General features: G+C 42.8%; 1 protein-coding gene across 1 annotated transcript; it reads right to left on the reverse strand.

Annotated features, from left to right (window-relative positions):
* Window positions 1-471: 471 nt before the first annotated feature.
* On the reverse strand, window positions 472-2,112 carry LOC306919317 (zinc finger protein RFP-like; the record flags this gene model as incomplete). The annotated part of the gene is made up of 1 exon (XM_079532115.1): window positions 472-2,112. The coding sequence occupies one exon, from the start codon at window positions 2,110-2,112 to the stop codon at window positions 472-474; it is 1,641 nt and encodes a 546-aa protein (XP_079388241.1).
* Window positions 2,113-24,992: the final 22,880 nt, after the last annotated feature.

Here is a 24,992-nt window from a genome sequence, read left to right on the forward strand (position 1 = left end):
TTTCATTAAATGTTCTATAGTGATAATATTACATCCTATTTAATTAAATGTTCTATAGTGATAATATTACATCCTATTTAATTAAATGTTCTATAGTGATAATATTACATCCTATTTAATTAAATGTTCTATAGTCATATTATTACCTCCTATTTAATTAAATGTTCTATAGTAATATTACATCCTATTTAATTAAATGTTCTATAGTGATAATATTACATCCTATTTAATTAAATGTTCTATAGTAATATTACATCCTATTTAATTAAATGTTCTATAGTGATAATATTACATCCTATTTAATTAAATGTTCTATAGTGATAATATTACAAGACTGACGATATTAATGAACATTAATGAACACAAAAGTTAAGCATTAGGACAATACACCTGTTCATGAACCCTTCTATATAAACACACATTTGTTTCTTAAATGAAAACTAACCTTTTCATGTCAAGATGAGGATTAGTCTAATCTGTGTGATTGACAGGAGAGATGATCAGAGGAGCAGAGTTTTTACCATCTCTATAAACACCAGGACTGAAGTATGGATATAGTTTCTCAGTGAAGGAGCAGCCAGTGAAAGAGTAGAGGTGAACTCTGGTCTCCACATCATAAAAGGAGACCAGAGCCTCCTCATAATCCACAAACACTCCCACTTTCTGGAGCTCCTCTCTCACAGGAAGGACGCCAGAAGGGTAATCAAGAGCCTTGTACTCATTTCCATTCCTCAACCTTATAGACCAGTAACCATCGTCAGGGCTCAGTGTGATGTCTCCCTTCCTGTTGATGGACTCTCTGGCCACTCCCACCACCCAGTCATTCTTCCCTCCAACCTGAACCTCATAGTAGGACCTTCCTGGGGAGAAGCTTTGTTTTCCTAAGACATCGACATATGTAGTGAATCTCTCTGGGTTGTCTGGGAGATTCTTCTTTACTTGTCCACAGCACACTTGTTTTCCATCCTCAGACAGGATGAGTTTGCAGTGTGCTGTATCAGGGTCCAGAGTTACATCCACTGCATATCGCTGGATCCTCCTCAGCTCAGCATTACGCAGCTTCTCCATCTCTTCACTGAGTGTCTTCTCCAGCTGAGACACAGCTGTCCTCACAGTCCCCACATATGAAGATTGAGGGACGTTGACCGTTGACCAGTCCTTGGTGGGTGGAGGGGTGTTGATGGATGAGAGGTTCTGGAGGAGGTGGAGGTGGTCTTCAGTGTGTGAGAGCTGCTTCAGCTCAGACCTTATCTTCTCTAACTCTGTGATTTCCTGTTGCAGCTCTTTGATGAAGCCTTCAGCCTGTTTCTCTGTTGTTTTCTGCTTCCCTTCGATCACACCATTGAGCGCAGCCTGGCTTCTCTCAATACAGCTGATCAGAGCAGTGAAGACCTGCACACTGTCTGCTATCTCTCTGTCTGCATCTTTCTTACTGAGCTCTACTGAGTGTTGGACCTCCTGAATCTTCACTCGTCTCTTCTGGATCATCTGATGAACTTCAGCCTCTGTCTTTCCCAGCTCAGCCTTCTTTCCTTCATATGCCTCTTCCACAGATACAATCTGATGTAACTTGTGGTCTGACTCAGTGCAGAACTGACAAACACACATGAGGTCAGTCTTACAGAACAGCTCCAGAGGTCTGTCATGTTTCTTACACAGAATGTCTTCCAGGTTCTTCACAGGGTTGATTAGTTTGTGTCGTTTTAACCTTAAGACTCTGTGATGAGGCTCCAGGTGAGTGTCACAGTAGGAGGTCAGACACACCAAGCAGGACTTCAGGGCTTTGAGTTTGGTCTCATTACAGACGTCACAGGAGACTTCATCTGGTTCAGCAGGTTCTGGGTTTGTGCTGGAAGTTTGTCTCTGCTGCTTTGACTTCCTCAACTGATCAGCCATCTCGGAGAGAACTTTATTAACAGATAATTCTGGTCTATTACAGAATGTTTTGTTACACAGTGGACACTGACACACATCACTAGTGTCCCAGTAATGTGTGATGCAGGTGTTGCAGTAGTTGTGTCCACATGGAGTGGTGATTGGATCAGTGAACACATCCAGACAGATAGAACACAGGAACTGCTCTTCAGACAGGAGACAGCTAGCAGACGCCATTTCTTCACACTGAGAATGAAAGTGAAATAAATGTTTAGTTTAGTTCAGTTATTACACTTTTGTCCATCTGTATGTCTGTGAGCAGCTAATCTCTGGCACCACGTTTCTGGCACTTTGCTCACCCACTCCCAGAAGGCCAATAAATAACTTCCACCCAAAATGTTTCAAATTGGCCTCATGGTGGCACTATAGGCCACTTGGTTGATATTGTGTTTTCTTCAAAACACCCTTTATGCTAAACTGGTACACTATACACATCGTCTCTGAAGTCATGTGACTGAGATGGATCTGTCATATTTGTCAAATTCCTTTCAGATTGATTGGCTATGATCTGCAGGTCCTGGATAGTCAACCAGGCCTGGCAGAGATCTGCGGTCAGAGGAGCACACTTCTCTAGTAATAATAGTAATAGTAACTAGATAAAGTGCTCCTCGAGGGACACACGTCTCCACCAGGGCAGGTCAGGTTGTGGCCTCCTGGTGGCGCTATAATAGGCCGATGTGAAAAGGGAGCCATTTCTTCTTACGCCTTGGATGGGAATTGGATGATTTGAGGCATTTTGTGCCAAAAATGTGTTTTGCAAAAATCCACCTGTTGGTGGCACTATAACAGGCCAATGTGAAAAGGGTGGGATATATTCCTCAGCCGAGTAGAAACGTCTGTGAAAGATTTCACATAAATTGCACGCTGCGTTCATGATTTGAGGCATTTTGTTCCAATATTGTGTTTTGCAAAAATCCACCTGTTGGTGGCGCTATAACAGGCCAATGTGAAAAGGGTGGTATATATTCCTCAGCCTAGTATGCCAATGTTAGCCAATTAGGATGGAATATGAAAATATCGGACAGATCCGGCTTGAACACATGACTATAGTGATAGTGTGTAACGATTTGCGATATTCTTGGACAGAATCTGGAGGAATAATATCAAAAAATGTGTTTTTCATCGTTGGCATCCAGGGAGAGTGTGTGCAAAGTTTGGCATCGACTGGGTTAACGGTGCCGGAGATTAGCTATACGGACGGACGCACGCGCGCACACACACACACACACACACACACACACACACACACACACACACACACACACACACACACACACACACACACACACACACACACACACACACACACACACACACACACACACACACACACACACACGGAGTGCAAAACATACTCTCTCCCCATGCCTTCGGCCTGGTGGAGACAATAAAACATACTCTCTCCCCATGCCTTCGGCCTGGTGGAGACAATAAAACATACTCTCTCCCCATGCCTTCGGCCTGGTGGAGACAATAAAACATACTCTCTCCCCATGCCTTCGGCCTGGTGGAGACAATAATATCTGAGATTTATATAGCGTCCTCAAAGACACTTAGGGGCCAGGGGGGAGAACATGGAAAAGGACAACTTTATTAGGGGGAAAAACGAATAAAAGATAATAATTAAAACAGTACAAGTAACTAACAAGTTTGTATCAAAATTCTATACTTCCTGGTACTGTAACTCGCCCCTAGTTTTACCAAAGATTGGACTGGAGAACTGAATATGAAAATTAGGGAAGCTGATCTTGCCTGGAAACATTTTTAATGTAAATATTCTCTCTTAATGAATAATAATAAATCATTATGTTTATTACTCACCTGTGTTTAAGTTGTCAGAGTTGTGTATAAACGTGGTGTTGACAGAAGGTTCTGTAGACTACAGTGAGTCTCTGTTTAAAACGTGGTGTTGACAGAAGGTTCTGTAGAATACAGTGAGTCTCTGTTTAAAACGTGGTGTTGACAGAAGGTTCTGTAGAATACAGTGAGTCTCTGTTTAAAACGTGGTGTTGACAGAAGGTTCTGTAGAATACAGTGAGTCTCTGTGTAAAACGTGGTGTTAACAGAAGGTTCTGTAGACTACAGCGAGTCGCCGACACCAAACCTTTCACTGTAACTTTCGTTTCAGTAGAATTTCCTCACTGTCAGGAACTCCTCCTTGTGCTGTAGCTGTTAACCCTTTCCTGCCACCTGGAAGGAAGAATAGGCCTACAGTATACTCAGAACTAAAGTAAAAGGTACAACTATAGAGGGTATGCGTATGCATAAAGTCAATGGCCAAATCGAGTGGCAAAGTGAGTTTAACGTCATTTAACGTTGTTTAATGCAATCAGACTTTTCTGTTTGGATGTATGGGCTGTCGTGGCCAGAAAGCCGTTTTTTGCCACTCAGTAGGTGTTCCCGCAAAACTTCCGGGTATGATTGATGATTGATGATTGATGATGATGATGATGATGATGATGATGATGATGATGATGATGATGATGATGATGATGATGATGATGATGATGATGATGATGATGATGATGATGATGATGATGATGATGTCATACCCTCTATATAAACATGGGTCCAAAACAATGGTCCCTGACCTTAAGGCCCAGACCGGCCCAGCACTAACATCAAAGAGCTTTGACTTAAACCTCTCTTAAAGTCTAACTAAAATGAATTGCACGATTCTTGCTCAAATTTAGAAATGATGAGATCGCAAAGGTGTCACTGTCTGAATCTATAGATTCTATAGAATTTTTCCTTATTCCTTTGTGGCATGACATTCCCATTCTAACTAAACCTGTCCTCACTCTAAGCTGACCTCACACTAAACTGACCTCACACTAAGCTGACCTCACACTAAACTGACCTCACACTAAGCTGACCTCACACTAAGCTGACCTCACACTAAACTGACCTCACACTAAACTGACCTCACACTAAGCTGACCTCACTTAGCTGACTTACGTGGAGCGCGATCCCGTGAAATTGCCGTGCTCGTTTTGTGCGCACGCCTCCGACTCACCAGACCTGGATTCTGTGGGAGGGTATTTAATCCTGTCCCTAACGAGGTGCAGGTGTTGCCAGTGGCAGAGGCAAAGCGTTTTATTTTGTATGCAAGAAGTATAGAGCGTCGCAGCCTCGCCCCCTTTCATGACGACGCCAGCCCCGCCCCCTTTCATGACGACGCCGGGCCCAGGAAATAATTCCCAATGCATTTTTCCCCATAGACATTTCAAAAAGTATTTATTTAAAGACCTTTTAAGCGTCGTACAAAGCCAACTCGAGTTGTGACAAATCATGACAACAAACACAATCTTTTGGACCAAACAAATAATTACAAATAATTAAAACAACAACAAAAGTGTTGTAACCTGCCGTTTTTGTTTTCTTTCGAAATCTTTGTTTGGCCCAAAACATTGTGTCTATTGTCATGATTTGTCACAACTCGAGTTGGCTTTGTCCGCAGCGTAAACGTTTGGGGAAGTCTTTTTCGGGTCTCTCGAGGGGGCGGGACTGCGACACTCTACTGAAAAAGTCATGAGCCTAACCCTTTTTTTTTTTTTTTTTAATCTATCATTGTTGATAATGATATAACGCCATTTAGGTCAATGATATATAACAATAATAGGCTTATAGCAGCGGGTAGCCTATTTAAGGGCCAGTCAACTGTCTTCCATGAGAACGTTAGGTTTTGGTACGATGACGCCCCCCCCCCCCCACGCCGGTCCGTGAACATTTTATGAACTGTCAGCCGGTCCGTGACAATATAAAGGTTGGGAACCCATGCTCTATAGGACTTTGAGCAAAATAAATATAATTTAATATAAACTCAGTGAACGTTTGGATATCAGTTTCTGGGGCACATATCTGAACTTCCTCTGCAACCAGTAGCACACAAGTATAGAGACTGGGGACCCCTGACCCCCCAAAATAATCATATTTGATCTGGGAGGGGACCCCCCAAAATAATCATATTTGAACTGGGAGGGGACCCCCCAAAATAATCATATTTGAACTGGGGACCCCCCAAAATAATCATATTTGAACTGGGAGGGGACCCCCCAAAATAATCATATTTGAACTGGGGACCCCCCAAAATAATCATATTTGAACTGGGAGGGGACCCCCCAAAATAATCATATTTGAACTGGGGACCCCTCAAAATAATCATATTTGAACTGGGAGGGGACCCCCAAAAATAATCATATTTGAACTGGGAGGGGACCCCAAAAAATAATCATATTTGAACTGGGAGGGGACCCCCCAAAATAATCATATTTGAACTGGGAGGGTACCCCTAACCCTGACGAGCACTTTTACAGTTTGATTTGGTCCCGCAGATAAATATTGTAAAAATATGTGATCTATGTGAGCTTGTAGTAGGCCTACAGCCATTTTCCCAATGCTTGCCTCCTTCTTACATACTATTTTAGAATTTGGTATTAAAAAGTAATTAACTTTATAAATGTGCAGATACCCTGTAGACCAGGGCTGCCCATACATTTTTGACGTGAGAGCTACTTTCAAAATGACCAGCTTAACAACTACCCACCGGAAAAAATAATTACACCATTGCTGAAAATAGTTTAAATATGTAATGTATCTGAGGGGGCTTTGGAATAATATTCCAAAGCCCCCTCAGATACATTACATATTTAAACTATTTTCAGCTATATTATAGCCCCCCCCCCCCGAAATAGACACTGGTGCTTTCTAGGGCATGATTTGGGGCATGATTTGGGGCCCTAAATATGAATACAAAATTAATATCAACATCCTAATACTGTCCAATACTTAGATAGGGAAAATATGACAGGCAGTTTCCGCTGTCAAAATATGACAGGCAGTTGCTGCTGTCAACAAACACAGTAAAACAAAAACACTTTGTGTTTGAAATACACTTGTGCTTTCTAAGGTGTGATTTGGGACCCTAAAGATTAATACAAAATCAATATCAACATCTTAAAACCAAAATGTTGAATGGTGGGTTTGAGCTCACATGCCTTTTTGATGTAAATAAATCAAGCCACCTTAATTTAAGTGGCATATGCCAAAAATATATATTTTCTTTTCTTCTTTTTTTAAATATTCTTTAAGGGCATGTCATGTGATCTACTTGCACAGTCTTTGTGATCTACTGGTAGATCGCTTTCTACCTTTTGGGCACCCAAAGGTCGATTGGGCACTAACCAGGTTAGATAAACAAACATGTATTTGTTTTATTTTGTTAAATGTGAGACGTTTCGTTTATTTGTTTGTTTTGAATGTAATGGTGTATATGCTGACCCCTGCTGCTCAAAAGCGGGTATCAACAAAGAACTGACGATGGTGTCATGTAAAGTGAACTACATGTGTGAAACTAATAGGACTACATATGCCATTATGCCAAGTCTGTTGTGCGCATGCACACACCGGTACGTGTGCGTTGTGGATGATTGGCACACGTCAATAAACCAGTCAGTTGTTATATAACACCCGGTCCCAAGAGTGTCCTATAGTGACACATTGTGCAGCGGAACTAGAGCGAAGGCAGATCATTGTGTTCCACTGTAGAAAACGTGTAGATGAGTAAAGAATACATTATGTCAAGGTGCTTGGCTTCATGCCAGAGGCGGTAAAAGCAACAAACAACACATACATAAATGCATAAATACAGTACCATGAAATGTCGCCAGCCTGGTGCCTTACAAAGGGTGATTTTTATCTCATCCAACACAAAAAAGGGTATCTTTGAAAACAAAAAAGACATTGTCTGTCCTGATGAAGGTCTAATCGACCGAAACGTCGACCCAATAAAGAGCAACATGTGTCTGACAGTGTGCGGGACCTTTTTTGTTTTTTCAAAGATACCCTTTTTTATGTATGCTCTATTGCTTTACGCACCTGTCACTAGCCTCCTGAGGTGTGCATCAGCCTTTTGCTAAAAAATCTCATCTAGCACACTCATGAATTGAAATGTAAATCAGACCGTCACAAAAGAGCTGTCTGCGGTATATGATAATTATGCAACTGACCCTTGTCTTACTTTAAGATGACACTTATGTCATCGAAGCCATACGGTAAAACCACCAGCTGATTCTATAGAAACCCATTGTTATATTATCCAGGAGAAAAAAGCAGCTTACCTAGTATAGTAGAGGGCTGCGTTTGCACATGATAAGTCGCGAAAGCGGATGGCCTTCCCGATGCAGTCTAGTTCACTGATCCCTGGACCAAGCATAGCCAGTCACACAAGATCTTTTGGCAGACTTCTTGGGACACGACACGTCGACATAAGGGTACACAGGAAGTTTTACTGCCTTCCAGGAGGGACTTTGCAGTTGGCCAAAATCAGCAAGGTACTGATGGCGTGTGAACAGGGTCGACTCTCAGAGTTCAAGGGGCCGCTCACTCTGGACCAAATCTCTGAATTGTAAGGTAATAGTTGTGTGTTGCCTGTATAATTTAAATTTGCACTTATTTAATTGGATGCCATCTGTCTTTTGTTTGCCGTCTTGCAGAGCGATCTGAAGTTATTGAAGACAGCAGCTCAGGGGAGTCATCTGACTCGGATGAGGATGCTACAGCTGAAAGAGGTTTGTCGATACTTCATATTGGTATGCTTAAATCACATTCACTTTTACATTTTTTGTGTTAGTTGGTTTAAAGTTAACATCCCCAATCTATGGATCAGGAATTCTAGACATCATTCTAGACATCTATACATATAACACAACATGCAGAAGCTCATTTATTTTGTCTAAATGCCTGTGCTTTTTTCTTGTAGAACCCGACTAGTCTTCCTATATAGGCTATATAATGTTGTCAATGAATGTTTTCCAGAAAGATGTTCAGGGGTTGGAGCCCAGCCGAGCCCGAGCCCAAGTGATGGCAAAATGACTGACGGTGAGCTTGTAGTGTGAAACACCATCTGTACTCCATTACACCTCCATATATTTATAGAGGGTATGCGCGTGACATCATCATCATAACCGGACGATATGCGGGAACGCCTACTGAGTGGCCAAAAAAACTACTTTCTGGCCTTGACAGCCCATACATCCAAACAGCAAAGTCCTATCTGATTGCATTAAACAACGTTAAACTCACATTTCCACTCAATTTGCCATCAAGGTAAACTTTATTGTCCACAAGGGAAGTTTGGCTTGGGCTTTCACCCCTAGCTGCTGCAGCCACACAGAACATCAATGTCAAAGACATACAGTAGTAGAAATTACATACAGAGGGGGGACACAACATAGTAGTCAATCTAATCCCACAGTCATTGCTGTTTCAGAGCCTCGTTCAACATTTTAGTTGACGCCGGTACAAACAATTGTTTTTCCTTCTTTTTCTTCCCCAGACAAACGTTCAGTCAAGCTTGCAAAACACAGCACTTCTAAGAGGGTTCATGGAGCCAAGCACTGACGTGTGAAACACTATCTCTACTCTGAGGGACTCGTTTCACTATAGCCAGTCATTGCTAGAGTGCTTCCCTACGTAATGTTAAAGTACCCTAACTCTGCTCAAAATAAAATGTCCTTTCTACCCAATAGTTCCCTTTAGTTTAGCTCCAATTCTTTATCAAGTAGCCTATGTTGGGGATTTCCCCTTGCTTCAGGTCACATGACAGAATATGTCTTTGGATCAAACTCTATCTCACTATCCATCTACCTATTTTGGTACTAGGGCCATTTAGTGCTGTTGAGTGCTTTTGCATTCACTTTATCCTCTGTTCTTGTGTGAAATACACAGGTTAAGTCATTGGTCACCAAGGTATTCCTGCTTCCACACACCTCCATTAGTCCACTCCAAACTGACTAGTCTCCAGGCAGCTAGGGCGTTGGCTATTTAAAAGCTTCTGTTGATTGCCTGACTGGCTGCAGGTGCGTCCATGTCCAGGCCCCCATTGGCTGCAATACCTGTACAGGGCAATGTGTGTGTGTGTGTGTGTGTGTGTGTGTGTGTGTGTGTGTGTGTGTGTGTGTGTGTGTGTGTGTGTGTGTGTGTGTGTGTGTGTGTGTGTGTGTGTGTGTGTGAATATTCAGATATGTCTTCCCTGTGTATTTTTGTCAAAAGTCAAAACCCCCAAACCCCCAAAAATATATGCAATTATTATGTAACCCCCCAACTGAAAATATGTTGTTCCAGGGACCTCCCCCGAAGCAAAGATTTGAGTTAAAAACGTTCACTCTGAAAGAATATATATATTCAAAGATTTGCGCCACATTTTCACAATTTTTCAAAAATAGCAGATCTACAAGCTTGTAGCGCGGCACTATGAGCTTGTACATCTGCTATCTTTCAATAGCTAAAGTATAACATAATGCTTTAAAACACCAAAAGGGGTCCCAGTTCAGAATGGGTTAAAGGATGCTTGATTCTGATCCTTCCTTCAGGGAGTTTAACCACCTCGGCTTCGCCTTGATGGTTAAACTCCCTGTCGGTGAATTATCTCCCGACAATGACCACCTAGCCAGATATTATCCCTTACTTAATCACCAATGTGTTCCTTATCAGACAATGCAATGGAGCAATATGGACATTTCCTACATATACTGCCTACCGCGAGTATAGGCGACTAAGAAATGCGGAAGTGAAATTACTGCCACCGAAGCGAAAACAACATGAGACGATATACAACAACATTGCTGTATGTTTACTTACGTGGCCGGTTAAGAAGACTGAGGTTAGGGTTAGGTTTTAAATTAGAGCTAGATTTAGGATTAGGGTTATACTTATTCTTTAGTGTGGGAGTATACACTTGTCATGCCTTACTCAGAAACGTAATGTACAAATTTATGTGTCGGCTCAATGAGTCTCAAAACTGTATAATTATGCTGCTGTGTAACCCCAGCTTCAGTAGCACTAGGTACCGGTCTGCTATGTAACCCCAGCTTCAGTAGCACTAGGTACCGGTCTGCTATGTAACCCCAGCTTCAGTAGCACTAGGTACCGGTCTGCTATGTAACCCCAGCTTCAGTAGCACTAGGTACCGGTCTGCTAATGCTATGTAACCCCAGCTTCAGTAGCACTAGGTACCGGTCTGCTGTGTAACCCCAGCTTCAGTAGCACTAGGTACCGGTCTGCTATGTAACCCCAGCTTCAGCAGCACTAGGTATCGGTCTGCTTTTTGGAAGCACTGGTATGAATGTTTATTGTAACATTGATGTTTTTATGGGTTAGGGGTGTTTCTTCTCTGTATGTAGTGTTTTATGTTGTCTGTTTTTATTGGACCCTGAGTCTGAACAAATAAAGTTGGTTGATTGATTGATTGATTGATTGATTAGGGTTAGTTATATCGTTAATAGTCGGAAAACGCAACAAAGACTTTCAAGGTTGAAAAAAAATAAAAAAAATAAACATCTAGGCCTATCAGAAGACCACAGAGGTGGCATTCACTGCCCCCATTTTTCCTTTTTTCTCCAATGTACATGAAGTGTTTTGTATTGTTAATGGAATGTATTAGTATGTTAATCTTTATGCTATGTTGATGAATTGAACACATGGGACCTGAGTATTTTTCTGTGTTTTCCTTTTAGCCTAAATGTCTGACTGTACTTCATGCTGTTTACATTTCTGACTAATTAAGTATTCAAGCAATCCAACAATCAATCAATCAATCAAGCTGAACAATACACTTCTAAACTATTTCACCTATTGTTGTAGCCACACACATGATGCGCCACATGGTGGCACTATTATCAGTAAAATGATAGCTATTCCGTGTGTGCGTGCCTGGGTGCGTGAGTGTGTGCATGAATCTGTGCCTTGCCGGTATGTTCAGGGACCATGATGACACTGTGCGTGTGCCTGTGCGCGTGCGCATGTGCGTGCGTGTGTGCGTGCGCAAGTGTGGTGGTGTGTGTGTAATTTGCAGCTGGGTTGAGCAAGACCACAGGGATGTGAAGTGGCACCTCACTGATGTGGTGTGGTGTGGTGTGATGTTGTGTGCGTGCCTGTGCCTGTGTGTGTGCCTGTGCCTGTGCGTGTGCGCGTCTTCATCATCGCTAGGCTGTGGTGTTGTGCTGTTAGAGGAAAGAGCAGAGAGCATCTGCGTGACCTTGTGTGTTATCGAACTTCCGTTGTGTAATTCCTTGTGTGTGCATGTGCATATTTTGTAACCACTGTGTGTGTGCGTGCATGCGTGTGTGAGTGCGTGCATGCGTAAGTGAGTGCGTGCGTGCGTGCGTGCGTGTGTGCGTGCATGTGTGTGTGGTGCCCGTCTTAGCATGGGATCCGGAGTTGTTCTCCTCTGACTTCATGTCAGCTCTTCTAATCCATAAAGATCTCTTTTACACAGATGTATAAATCAGTGTGGTTATCTTTGTTGTGCCAACAAGGACCCCCATATTGATCTGAATTTATGTTGTGCCACCCTGTCCTCTGCCTTCTCTTATCTCACACCAACTAACTCCATGTCCACTTTCACTACATCCATACATCTCCTCTTCGGTCTTCCCTCTAGGCCTCCTGCCTGGCAGTTCCAACCTCAGACTCCTTCTACCGATATACTCACTATCCCTCATCTGTCTGACCGGTGGAAAACCATAACAAAGCTACTAGTTATAGCAGCTTAACTTTACCGGCTAAACCTTAGCTTTAGCGGCGTTACGATGAGTATGGATGAGGACCCAAATGCAGGCGACAGGAGGAAGGACAGGTACATTTAGGAATATTTATTGACTAAACTCAGGATCTTCCATACATGGGCAAAAGGCAGGTAAATCTCAGGAAACACAGGAACTCGCGCAACAGGGAACTAAGAACCAACAAGAACACAAAGCAAACACAGGCCTTAAAGGAGCATTCAGTGATTTGGGTGATTTGGAACACCCCCTGGTCCACCCCGGTAACACGATGTGCACATGCACACTCTACAGTGGGGGGACACGCGACAGGCCAACAGCACACACACCAAGGCACGCCCCCACTCGATCATGATTGGCGGAAGGCCCCTCTCTATCCTGATTGGATGAAGGCTGGGCCACCTAGCCAAAAACGAAACCTTTTGACCCCCAGGGGTTAACTGGGGACAGGGAGGAACTCCTTATATGGTCAGAACACTCTATAGTAGGGAGGATTATCACAACAAAACAAAAAATAAGTGATAATTGAATTAAGTGAAATCACTGAATATACCTTTAAATAGACAGGATAACAGGGCACAGGTGGAACCAAAATACAATCAACACTAGGATAGGCTGGGGGACTAACAGGACACAGGTGGAAACAATGGCACATCAAGTAGGTTAGACAAGGTAAGTAACAGTAACTAGGCAGACAGGAAACACTAGGAACAATACTACAACATAAGATACACAACACCAAGGCAACAACAGTGTAACGGAAAACCAAAACCAAACGGAACAGTCAGGAACACATGAGCATAGATCAATACAGATCACACTGAAATAACATACAGTAAATAATGTCCAAAACCTAGATAAGGACAGGTCCGCTCCCCCAGTCCGGGGAGCGGACAGTGACAGTGGCTAACTCGTCTCGGGGGCTCTATAGAGCGTCGCTGTCCCGCCCCCTTTCATGACGACGCCAGGACCAGAAGTGAATTCCTCATTCATTTTTTTCCCATAGACATTTCAAAAAGTATTTATTTAAAGGCCTTTTAAGCGTCGTACGAAGCCAACTCGAGTGTTGTCATGATTTAATCATGACAACAAACACAATATTTTGGACCAAACAAATAATAACAAAGAAGAAAAAACAACAACAAAAAAAGTGTTGTAACCTGACGTTTTTTTCTTCTTTCTAATTATTTGTTCGGCCCAAAACATTGTTTATTGTCATGATTTGTCACGACAAGAGTTGGCTTTGTCCGCAGCATAAACGTCTTTAAATAAATACTTTTTGAAAATGAGGAAAATTAACAGGGAATTATTTTCCGGGTCTCTCGAGGGGGCGGGACTGCGACACTCTATAGGGGAGTAAGATTATTTACGATTCTGTCCTTATCGGGTCGTAACTCGGACGGCTCGCAACGTTCTGCACGGCGACTCGCGCGCTTTAGCTCGCTCGACGGCGCCTCTCGCGGCTCAAGACAAGTTCGCTTAGGACACGACGCACCTAACACCCCTGCTTCTGCTTCTAGTGCCGAGTCGGGAGCCGGGGGAGAACCTGAGGAGTCCCGTTTCCCCACACATTAATTAAATAATCACAACATATAATCAGATTATATTATTTTATTCGGAATGACGTTTGAATCCTTTTTCGGACCACTTTGAAGGGAGTTAGCGTTCCTTCGAGCCTATAGCTGCCATATTGTTGTTGTTGCCAGCTTTTTTGATTGATTGATTGAAGAATTTATTAACAGTTTGCAGAATTACAGTACATTTCAAGCACAAACTCAATACAAAGGCTGTTAACTGTGAGTGGACGACCCAATTAAGCATTACACTTGTTTCCAATAGGGTCCACCATGTTCAAATCATCAAAACATTTAGAGACGTACAAATAGACACTTCTATAGACAGAACAGGAATTCATCATAAAGGAGGTAAAAAGGGAAAAGAAACATATACAGTGAGGGGGAAAAAAAGGGGTGGGCGGTGGGGGGGATTCACGTTCAGCTCCGTTAATTTGTTTTTTTTCCTTGGAGGAGCTGCGTTGGGTCCCCAAGTTGGCTCAGTGGCCATACCTTGAGTTGGCTGTGTGGCCGCGACCGTCTCTTGTGTTGTCCTTGCGTTCGTGTTTGAGGGATTCCGATTTTACAGGGGCCAGTTTCGAATTGCAGCCGTCCGTAGGTGCCCTTTGAGAGCGGTTTTGAAAGAGTCAAGGGATTCGCATGTCTTAATGACAGTTGGTAGGGCGTTCCACATTTTGGTGGCATAGGAGCGAAAATAATTTAGTCCCTTGTTTGTGCCGAATCTGGGTTGTACATGGTTCGTTGCACTCCCTCTGGTGTTGTGGGTGTGGACTTCGTTAACATTAAGGAAGTATCTAGACAGGTACATGGGTATCTTGGTGGTGTATCGAATCTTGTGGACCAGACCCATTGCAAGATGCTGTACTCTGTCGTCGACCCTAAGCCATTCCAGCCTGTCGAAGTGGGCAGGGGTGAGGTGGGTTCGGGGGGCTAGGTCAAGTAGGAGCCTGACCAGTTTGTTTTGGGAAGTCTGGAGCCTGGTTTTAAGGGCCTTTGAGGTGCTGTGGTACCAGGAGGTGCATGCATAGTCAAAGAAACCCTGTACAAGGGCTCCTGTTAAGGTCTTCAAGGTGTTTTTGTTGACCAGTGGGGAGATCCTGTAAAGGAATCTTGTTCTATGGTTGACCTTTTTGATTACGTTGGTGGCCATTTTATCACCGGAAAGATTAGCCTCCAGGATGGAACCTAGGTAGGTAATTTCATCTTTACGTGTGATAACATTGTCACCCACTTTAACCAAGAAGCCATTTGCCTTGCTGAGATTACTATTAGAGCCAAAGAGAATGGATTCAGTTTTTCCCAGGTGTAAAGAAAGCTGTCTATATCGAATTCATGAAATTCCTGATTCATAATATATACAGTATATATGACAGACACAGACCCTCCAAAGCATGGTGTTGCTGATCTGCATAAAAATATGTAAATTACGCTGCAGAATAATCTAGACCCAAGTCTCACATTGCCTTTCATCTTTAGGGGAAAAATAACTGTGTCTTCGGGGGACGAAATAAAACGAAAACAAAAAAAACCCATGGGAATAAGTACTGTTCACACCGCCGCGAGCCATGGAGTTGTTTGTCTCCGTTCAACACTCCCTGTGCGTGCGTTACAATTAGTTATTTAATATTCTGCTGCTCATTTTGTTCCCGTCCAACAGCAACACACAGATTTTAACCTGTCTTGATTTTAACCTGTCAGGTTAAAATCTGTGTGTGTGTGTGTGTGTGTGTGTGTGTGTGTGTGTGTGTGTGTGTGTGTGTGTGTGTGTGTGTGTGTGTGTGTGTGTGTGTGTGTGTGTGTGTGTGTGTGTGTGTGTGTGTGTGTGTGTGCGCGCGTGTGTGTGTGCGCGTATATTTCTGTCGGCCCCACAGGGATTGCATCAAACAGTATGGCCCCAGTGTACACTAATCTTCATGCAGCTGCCATCTGGAGCACAAAAGAAAAGAAAAAATCACACCCGTGTGAACTGAGTGGTGCAGTGACGTCACACACTAACCATAGCAACCATGCTCACTGGTTGCGTGGCCCCACGTACAGGTACACACAGGTACACACATACATAGACACATACATAGATACAGACAAAGGTTGTTGGACCACTCAAAAAAAGTCCAACATTTACAGTAACGTTACTATAAATGTTGGAAAGTAAATGTGTATTTTTTATTTTCTCTGTTGTGGGTGACTGACTCAGATGTATGAAACCACAAGCCAAACAACCAGAGTCGGAGTAGAACCGATGCTCCTTCGCCTGGAAAGGAGCCAGCTTAGGTGGTTCGGGCATCTGGTTAGGATGCCTCTCGGGCGTCTCCCTAGGGAGGTCCTCGACGCACGTCCCACTGGGAGGAGACCCCGGGGCAGACCAAGGCGCAGTTGGAGGAAACACATCGACTCACTGGCCTTGGAACGTCTCGGAATCCCCCAGGAGGAAGTCACTAATGTTGCTCTGGAGAGGGAAGTCTGGAGCACTCTGGTGGAGCTGTTGCCCCCGCGACCCGACTACGGATAAGCGGTTGAAGATGGATGGATGTTGATGTTCTCATGTCCATGGGAAATGAAACAAATGTATTTATATCAGCGAGAGGATCTGCGAGAGGATATGTTGTCTTTTTCTGCCCTACACAAACATGTAAGTCCATATAGACTTGACTGGCACATGACGTCATTTTTGAAAGCCATGCATTGAAGGGGCTGGCTAGCGCCCCTCAAAAAACGGGGTGTGCATATATTGGTTAGACATACTGTACAAATAGTCCTACAGTCATGAGGCTGACAACACCGTCGCTCCCAACATGCATTGCCCGTTACATATCACCCGTGGGCGTGGCTTCCGCGTGCGGCCAGGGTTAGGTTATGGTTTTGGGTATAGGGTGTCGGACTCATGACTGTAGGACTGTTGGTATGTCGAACCAAACAACCTAAAAAATTGTCCAAAAATCAGTCCATCTCTAGTTGGCACTGCAGTGGCACAGGGTTCAATCCAGGCTGCAAGGAAGGAAGTGGACACAGAGACGCTCTCCAGCATGTGTTTCTTTTACTCCTGCTTACACGGCTAATCTCTTTTCGATGATCTCGCTACAGTAAAAAAACCCTGCTTTGTTGACCGTGCTACTAACGGCAAAATAATATACTGCGGCAGCATGGCTGCTGTTATGAATAGCAATGGCTTCTTTTGTTGGGTCTGCTTCGCTCGCGCACACACACACACGCACGCACGCACGTACGCAGTACTACGCACACACAGGATGTGCTTTGAGCATTGAAGAGAATAATCTGCATGATTCACGCCTGCTCCCAGCCCCACACGCACGCAATGCAACGTCATGTCCCTTTGACCTGCAGTCTGTCTTGGTGGGCTATACTGCCCACGATTGGGAACATCGCCGCTTGTCGCGGTTGAAAACCTCATGTGTCCAAAACTGTTGCTTCTCTGGATTCTAAATAAAAAAAACACGGCACAAGTAGCAGATCGACAAGCTGTAGTATGATCAAGTAGGGCGTTTATTTACCGAAAAAAATAAGGAAAAAAAATGAAGAAAAATAAGTAAAACTATGTATATAGGAGGTTTCTGCCCGACAGCAATGATATATGCAAGCGCTGAGGGCTGTTGTTTATTTGAACTAGCCCTTACCCGATATTGCCCCCCCCCCCCCCTTGTGGCCGCAGGGGGTATTGCGCTTTTTCACATTTTTAATTCACTAATAAATTCATTATTAATTTATAATTTGTTAAATTGGAAAAAGGGCTTCGTTAAGACCTCCATATTATTATGGTCAATGCCTGTGTGAAAAGTGGGAGCGATTGGTGCAGGCGGTGAGGAGATACGGCAGTGTTTCTGACACACAGACACACATTCAGACATTGGCTGAATTATAGTATGATGATGATGATGATGATGATGATGATGATGATGATGATGATAATATAAGGGAGGGACAGGAATGTAAACGGGCCTGTGTCGTAATGACATTACAGCTAGCAGAGCTGTTCTGCAACCCAGCATACACTTAGAGCAGTGGTTTTCAACCCTTTTCACATCAGGGTCCATTATGTATTGGGCATCTGAGCCACGGACCACCATTTGATGGGATTTAGCCTCGCAGACCCAAAACTAGAGAATATTTTGTTGTCGTTGGATGTGATTTTTTCCCACAGTTCCATGCTGTGTTTATGTTGGTACCATAGGATAGATTGAACGGGCAAACGATCAAAATAACAATTATTCTGTAATTGTGTAGACTTCTTGTAGATTATGTAATGCAGATGTTATTCACTCTTGAGAGCGTAAAATGAAACCAAATGGACCCATTTGCTTGGGTCCATTTCTTGGGCCCAAGCAAAGGTCGCCTTTCTTGGGTAAAGGTATGAGGCTAGATGTGGAGAAGGCAGTGGGTTTGTTGCCTTTGGTATACTTTAGAGAGCCCACGCAAAACTGCCCAAAATCACTTTCACCTAGAAAATCCATTCACATTTTTTATAATTCAGCTGACTGTGGAGACACATGCTGGAACTTTTTACTTTGAAATGTTTTATAGTTTCTGAGTTATTTAATTTAAACGCCAAATGCATTCTCAATGGCGAAAACACAAACTTTGGCACCACGAGTTTAAAAAAAGTGTTTTGATTTTTCTGATTTTTGTTTATAAAAAATAAATTAAAAAAAATATATATATATATTTTTTTTTTCTTTTTTTTTTTCAAAGACGTCCACAGACGTCTTGGGCTATGCACGTGCGGTAATACCCAGGACGTCCACAGACGTTTTGGGCACAAAATGTGTTTTAAGTATATTCCAATACTTTCGTACTATAGTACAATACCACTATAGTGGTATTGATATGTTTTACTTGAGTAATACATTTGAGGACTTCTTCCACCATACTCACAGCATGACCTATCCAACACTTTACTGTAGGCCTACCATTATCTTAACAAAATAGCATTTACCGGTAAATAGCATGTGAAAATCACCCCTGAAGTCATTATGCAAATGGGGTAGGAGGGTGAGTTGGTCATTGGTGTTGGTCATTGGTGTCTTCTCCTCCCACTCTTCTACCATGAACACTTGGTTTTGTGGGCCAACCCTTTCTTTTTGTTTTCATGTTTTAGCAAGGCTGCGATATGAACGTAAACAACCAGGGCTGTGTTGTAATGCCTCTCAGCTGGAACTGGATGTTGTCTAGTCTAAACACATACTGTATTGTTTTCAGGGTGGCTGCTTACACCATAACCATAAGCTGGGTGGAGTTCAGTTCAGGAATTTGTATTTAATGCTTGATGGTTGACGTGCCGGTGTACTCAGTAACTATAGCAGATCTACAAGCTCACAACATGTCACCTGTGTGACACGTTGTGAGCTTGTATATCATGCTATTTATGACATGCTACACTAGCGTGCAACTACAGTAAGTATGAATCGGGCTTAAGCAAGTGTCAAAACTTGCCGGCCAACATGGATTTCTAGTAGACATTGAGGACGTAAAATTGTATTCTTGAAGCACTTTTCAAAACACAAATGACAAGTGCTCCGCAATAATTCAAATGAGATATAGGGCTGTAGTTTGTAATTGTCAGTGTCACTTCCCTGTTAGTGTAGGACTATACAATTTCCTTTTTTTATTTACTACCACACTGTTTTGCATATGGTGGTCATATGACATTCATATGTAAACATAAAATCACACCCGTGTGAACTGAGTGGTGTAAGGTCTTATATAGACTGATCAGCTGTGGTCTGACAAACAAACAATACATATAGGAGTGAAAGGACTGAGGAAATGAGCTGGTGACACTACAGCACAGAGATAAGAGCTCCAAGAGCTTCAGATCAACATAATTGGAATGCATTCTGTACTGGCCATATAAGGAGCATGTCTTGAGTGTACAGGGTTTGATGAGGTCAGATCAACATATGGAATGCCAGAACAGGTCAGCTCCATATATGGAGATAGCATGTATGGGGATAGATAGATAGATAGATAGATTTTATTTCGGTCCGTACAGGAAAAAGGATTACATACAGACGTACACGGTACATACATTAATATACACTAATAACTAGTGGTACCGAAAAGGTGAAGGCAGAAGCCGAGGCTTGAGTGACTGATGGGAAATGGACCATTTCATAGTAAATGCGACCTGTGGTCGCAATAAGACCATTGTTGGTTGGACTCCTATTGTCGTCTCTGTCGGGTCCAAAACTGTTCAAATAAAGCAAAAGTAGCAGATCTACAGTTTGTGGATCTGCTACTTTTGGTGCTTTTGTGTGACGGTACTGTAATTTACAAAACAAATAATTAAAAAGTCAAAATACGGAGATGAGAGCTTGATCTACATGTACGACAGCAATAATATTATGCTCACACTGTATCCAAGAATATGTCCCTGTGCCCTGACGTTAGCCCTCCCACTGGGAAGACAGAATATGTCCCTGTGCCCTGACGTTAGCCCTCCCACTGGGAAGACAGAATATGTCCCTGTGCCCTGACGTTAGCCCTCCCACTGGGAAGACAGAATATGTCCCTGTGCCCTGACGTTAGCCCTCCCACTGGGAAGACAGAATATGTCCCTGTGCCCTGACGTTAGCCCTCCCACTGGGAAGACGCACAACAAAAGACTGAATGTATAATATGCAAAAAAGGAAGAGGTGGAAAAAGAATCACATGACGGAATTATGGCAAGAAAGGAGGAGTAAAGCAGGATGATAAGTATAGTGGTGGTACAAAAAATCACACCTGTGTGAAGTGATGGGCTCTAATATATTAAAGTCTAACTCATGTTGATTAGGTGATGTAAAACAAACGGTGTAACACAAACATTAAATGCCATTAACAATAAAGAGACATATGACGTAATGAGGGACAATATGATGTACATTTTCCCTTCATTGTCGATGGCGTTTACAAAACAAACATTTAACTAAAGACAAACATTAAACCTGTTTATAGGAGGGGCTGGCGCCCCTCAAAAATACTTCAGTCAAAGTACACTGAGTGTCGCATTGCGATGCATTGTGAACTTGTAGATCTAAATAGGGCTGAAGCGGTTAATGTACGTTTTGTAATAATGATCCAAATGTAACTATAGTAACAAAAGTTTTGTAATGGTGTGTAACATTTGCCTCTGACATAATGGTGTAGAAGTATCTTTTAGTTCTCGTAACTCGAGAACCGTTCGCCCCACCGACTTCAAATTCGACACACGCGTTCCACACCACCACAGGGAGTGCAGTGCCCGGTGTCAAGTCGACCGGGCCGGGCCCCTGCCCAGGGTCCATATATGGAGCTGGCCTGTTCCTCACAACACTCCATATTTGGGCATGGCTGACACAGAACTCCATTTATAGGAATAAAGGGACACAGAGAGACACATTCTGACGTCGGGCATAAAAGGAACACAGACATAGTAATTGGGTGGGGCATCCATTTCCAACTTGCATCGTTCCAAGTAGGCCAGTGCCCCACGGGCACTGCTCTAGTATTGAAAATTGGAAATACTCCAGTAAAGTAAAAGTACTTGAGTAAATGTACTTAGTTACTTACTTTCCACCACTGGGTGGAGCTCGCTCTCTCTCGCTCTGTCTCTCTCACGCACACACGCACGCGCGCACACGCACGCACTGTGGGAGGAACTGCTGTTTATTTGACCAAGGGGTGTGCTATAGGAATGTAAAAGTGGAGCTGCATCGTAATCACATTCTGTTTTGGCTTGTAAAGGAAAGGGACAAAATAATAATAATAATAATAATAATAATAATAGCAGATTAGATTCCGTGACAAAATGCTGAGCCATCAGGAAAAGTGGAAGTTACAGAAGGACACACTTCTGTGTCTGCTGCGAGGGGAGACATAGAGGAGGGTGGTCATTTTTTATTGAAGCTTTTCTGGTCTCAATTATTTTCACTGGTGCTGTTTGGTCCAGGTTTGACAACAGCATTCTTCACTCTCTCAGACTGTTAGGGGAGAGTCGAGGACTCCTGTTTTAAGAAGGAGAGAAAAAGCTAAAACAGTCGTTTGCATTTTTTGCCAACCCTCACCCTCACACCCCTCCTCCCCAAGAACTCCCACCCCTTTCTTGTCCATTCAACTTGTCTCCCCCTTCGTTGTAGCAAGTCAAAACACTCAGTTCTTTCTCCAGGGTATCTTCCGTATATTATATATAGCCCCCCCCCCCCCCCCCACACACACACACACACACTTGTCACACACACTCTCCCCATGGTCTTCCTCACAGTGACAGATTGCGATATGAGGCAGACGGGGCCGCGACCCCCCCCCCCCCCCCCCGTCACCTTGCCTTCCGGAGAGAGCCACCATCTAAATGCTCATGCAGCTGACAGCGGTACACAACGGGGCAGCTCCATTAGGGCCCTGCATGGCGATGACTCACACTGTTAGCATATAAGCGCCGTACCCGTTTGTACTCTGTACCTCATCACGGAGCACGGCAGCAATTACCATCCCTCTTCTTCTCAGCTCTACTGGATGATGGCAGCCATGACAGACTTATACCGCCCCCCCATCCCTCCCTCCCTCCCCCCCTGCCGTGTCCACCACCTATATATCAACTCATTACTGCGGCTGATTCTACAAAATGTCTTCTACTGTAAATCCTAACAGTTTTCTGAAGAGAAAGATCACACCTGTGTGAACTGAGTGGTGCAACTACACATTTATTGTTATAGTTACTGTACATTAGAACCAGGAAAACAAATGATATAAGGTGTTTGTATCTATTCCTCTATATATCCCTAAGGTATTTCTATCTAATTCAGGGTCTAGTTCAGGGTCTTTTAAGTCTGTTGATTTTTCCATATCGTCTTCTTGTCTCTAAAACGGTGTCTTCTTGTCTCTAAAACGGTCACTAGAGAGAAATATCTCCAATCTGATCTTTTGCCACTATGCCTAACATCTGTTGGAGAATAACGATAGAGATTGATTATAAGCTTTTTTGAGATCACTCTGACGTGATGTCGCATACTAACCATAGCAACCATGCTCACCCGTACAGGCACAAACACACACAGGTACTAACAAAGCCAGTTGTTGGAGTGGTTTGCACCACTAAAAAAAACATACGTTGCTATATCAGTGGTGGTGCTTATTCTTTTTTTCATGTTAAGGAAAAAATGACGTGTATTTGACCACCGACCCCCATCTCAACTTAGTCTGTTCCAGGACCCCCAGAAGCAAAGATTAGAGTTTGTTCCTAATAAACTACCTAACTCCTTGGATTTTTTTCTCCAAAAATCAATGCCACTGAACACCCTTTACCTATAGGCAGTGCTTAATTTCTAACTCAAGAGGTGCCGGAGTTTAACTCCCGCACACGCATGCGTGCATGCGCATGCATGTGTGGGACTCATAAGTGGCCGGAAATCGGGTTTTTGTCGGGTTTGTCGTCACATTAGGAACAACTGAGAAAAGTTTGGCACACCCGGTAATCAGGTTGTTATAGTTTATTTTGCCCTGTCTATATATAGCTTTCATCTCAGATAATTTCTCCCAAAAATCCTCAGTGGAGGAGCAAACCCTTCTGTCTGCAGTCTGTAAACCTGACTAATGGGTAAAGGGGGGTGATCACTATTCACTAATGACCAATAAAGTGTCACTGTCAAGGTGCGACTCAAGACAAGTAATATAGGACCCAAAATGCTGAACAGACAGACAGGAGCAGAGAACGTCAAATTAAAGTATTTATTATACTGAAAACACTAACAGGACACAGGTGGAGAAAACTAGTAATCACAGGGAGGTGAGACAACACAGGAAACAGTAACTAGGGAAAACAGGAAACACTAGGACATCACTACACAGTAAAAGTGTGCAACAGACTGATATTGTGACATAAAGAAAGTATTACGATCTGTTTCCTTCTGATACATAGACAATTTAATCTGAGATTAGAGTCAACGCCATCCAAAAGGGTCAAGAATTAGCTAGGATACTGTGGCTGCATCTTTTCCCCATACTCTTCCTCTCATCAAATGATTTCCCGTACGTATTTAGGCCTGACCTCGAAATTTAAAACAAATCTTCTAAATCCTGAAATAAATATTTTCACAATTTTTCAAAAATAGCAGACCTACAAGCTCATAGCGCGCCACTCGGTGGCGCGCTATGAGCTTGTAGATCTGCTATTTTTCAATAGCTAAATTATAACATAATGTTTAAAACACCAAAATGACCACTACACCACTTGATCAACCTATCTTCATATAATTGGTCCTCACTAATGATCATGATAAAATACCACAATTTGTTTCTACTCGGTCTGTGTCTCATGGGAGGGCTGTGGGCAGAAACCCGTCCACCAGGGACATCATCGAAGGGGAATCCAAGCTAATAGGAACTGCATGCAGGCTTTCTATTCCTGAAAAGTTGCAATGTGGAAATGGAAGCCATCGTTCTCACCATGATACAAATATCTAAATAGTTTTTCTGCATGTCTAACGATGATGGATGGGTTTCTGAACTGCCCACTGCCCTTATATGAGACACAGGCCAAGTAGAGAATAATTGTGGTATTTTATCATGAAACAATTATATGAAGATAGGTTGAAAAGTGGTGAAGTGGTCCTTTAAGTAAAAGTGTCAATACTGCAATGTACTCTGTTAGAAGTCAAGGACTTCCATATTAAGTAAAAGTAAAACAAACGTATATTGGCATAAAAATGTACATAGCCTAATAAAAAATTGTAATAATAATAATACAAATAATAATACAAAATAATACAAAATATTTATTGTCCCAATGGATATTCATCTTTACAGATCTGTTCAAAACGCACAACAAAACAACACATAATACAGAAAACATTACACCAAGACAATACAAAATCATGAGGTCCCCATGACAAAACAGACCTTTTTCCACGGCTAGTTTATGTATCTTTGTCCAGATGGCATGAAGTTAAAGAAG

The sequence above is a fragment of the Electrona antarctica genome (genome assembly GCF_951216825.1).
Source record: "Electrona antarctica genome assembly, contig: scaffold_25, whole genome shotgun sequence".
In the NCBI taxonomy this organism is placed as follows: Eukaryota; Metazoa; Chordata; class Actinopteri; order Myctophiformes; family Myctophidae; genus Electrona; species Electrona antarctica.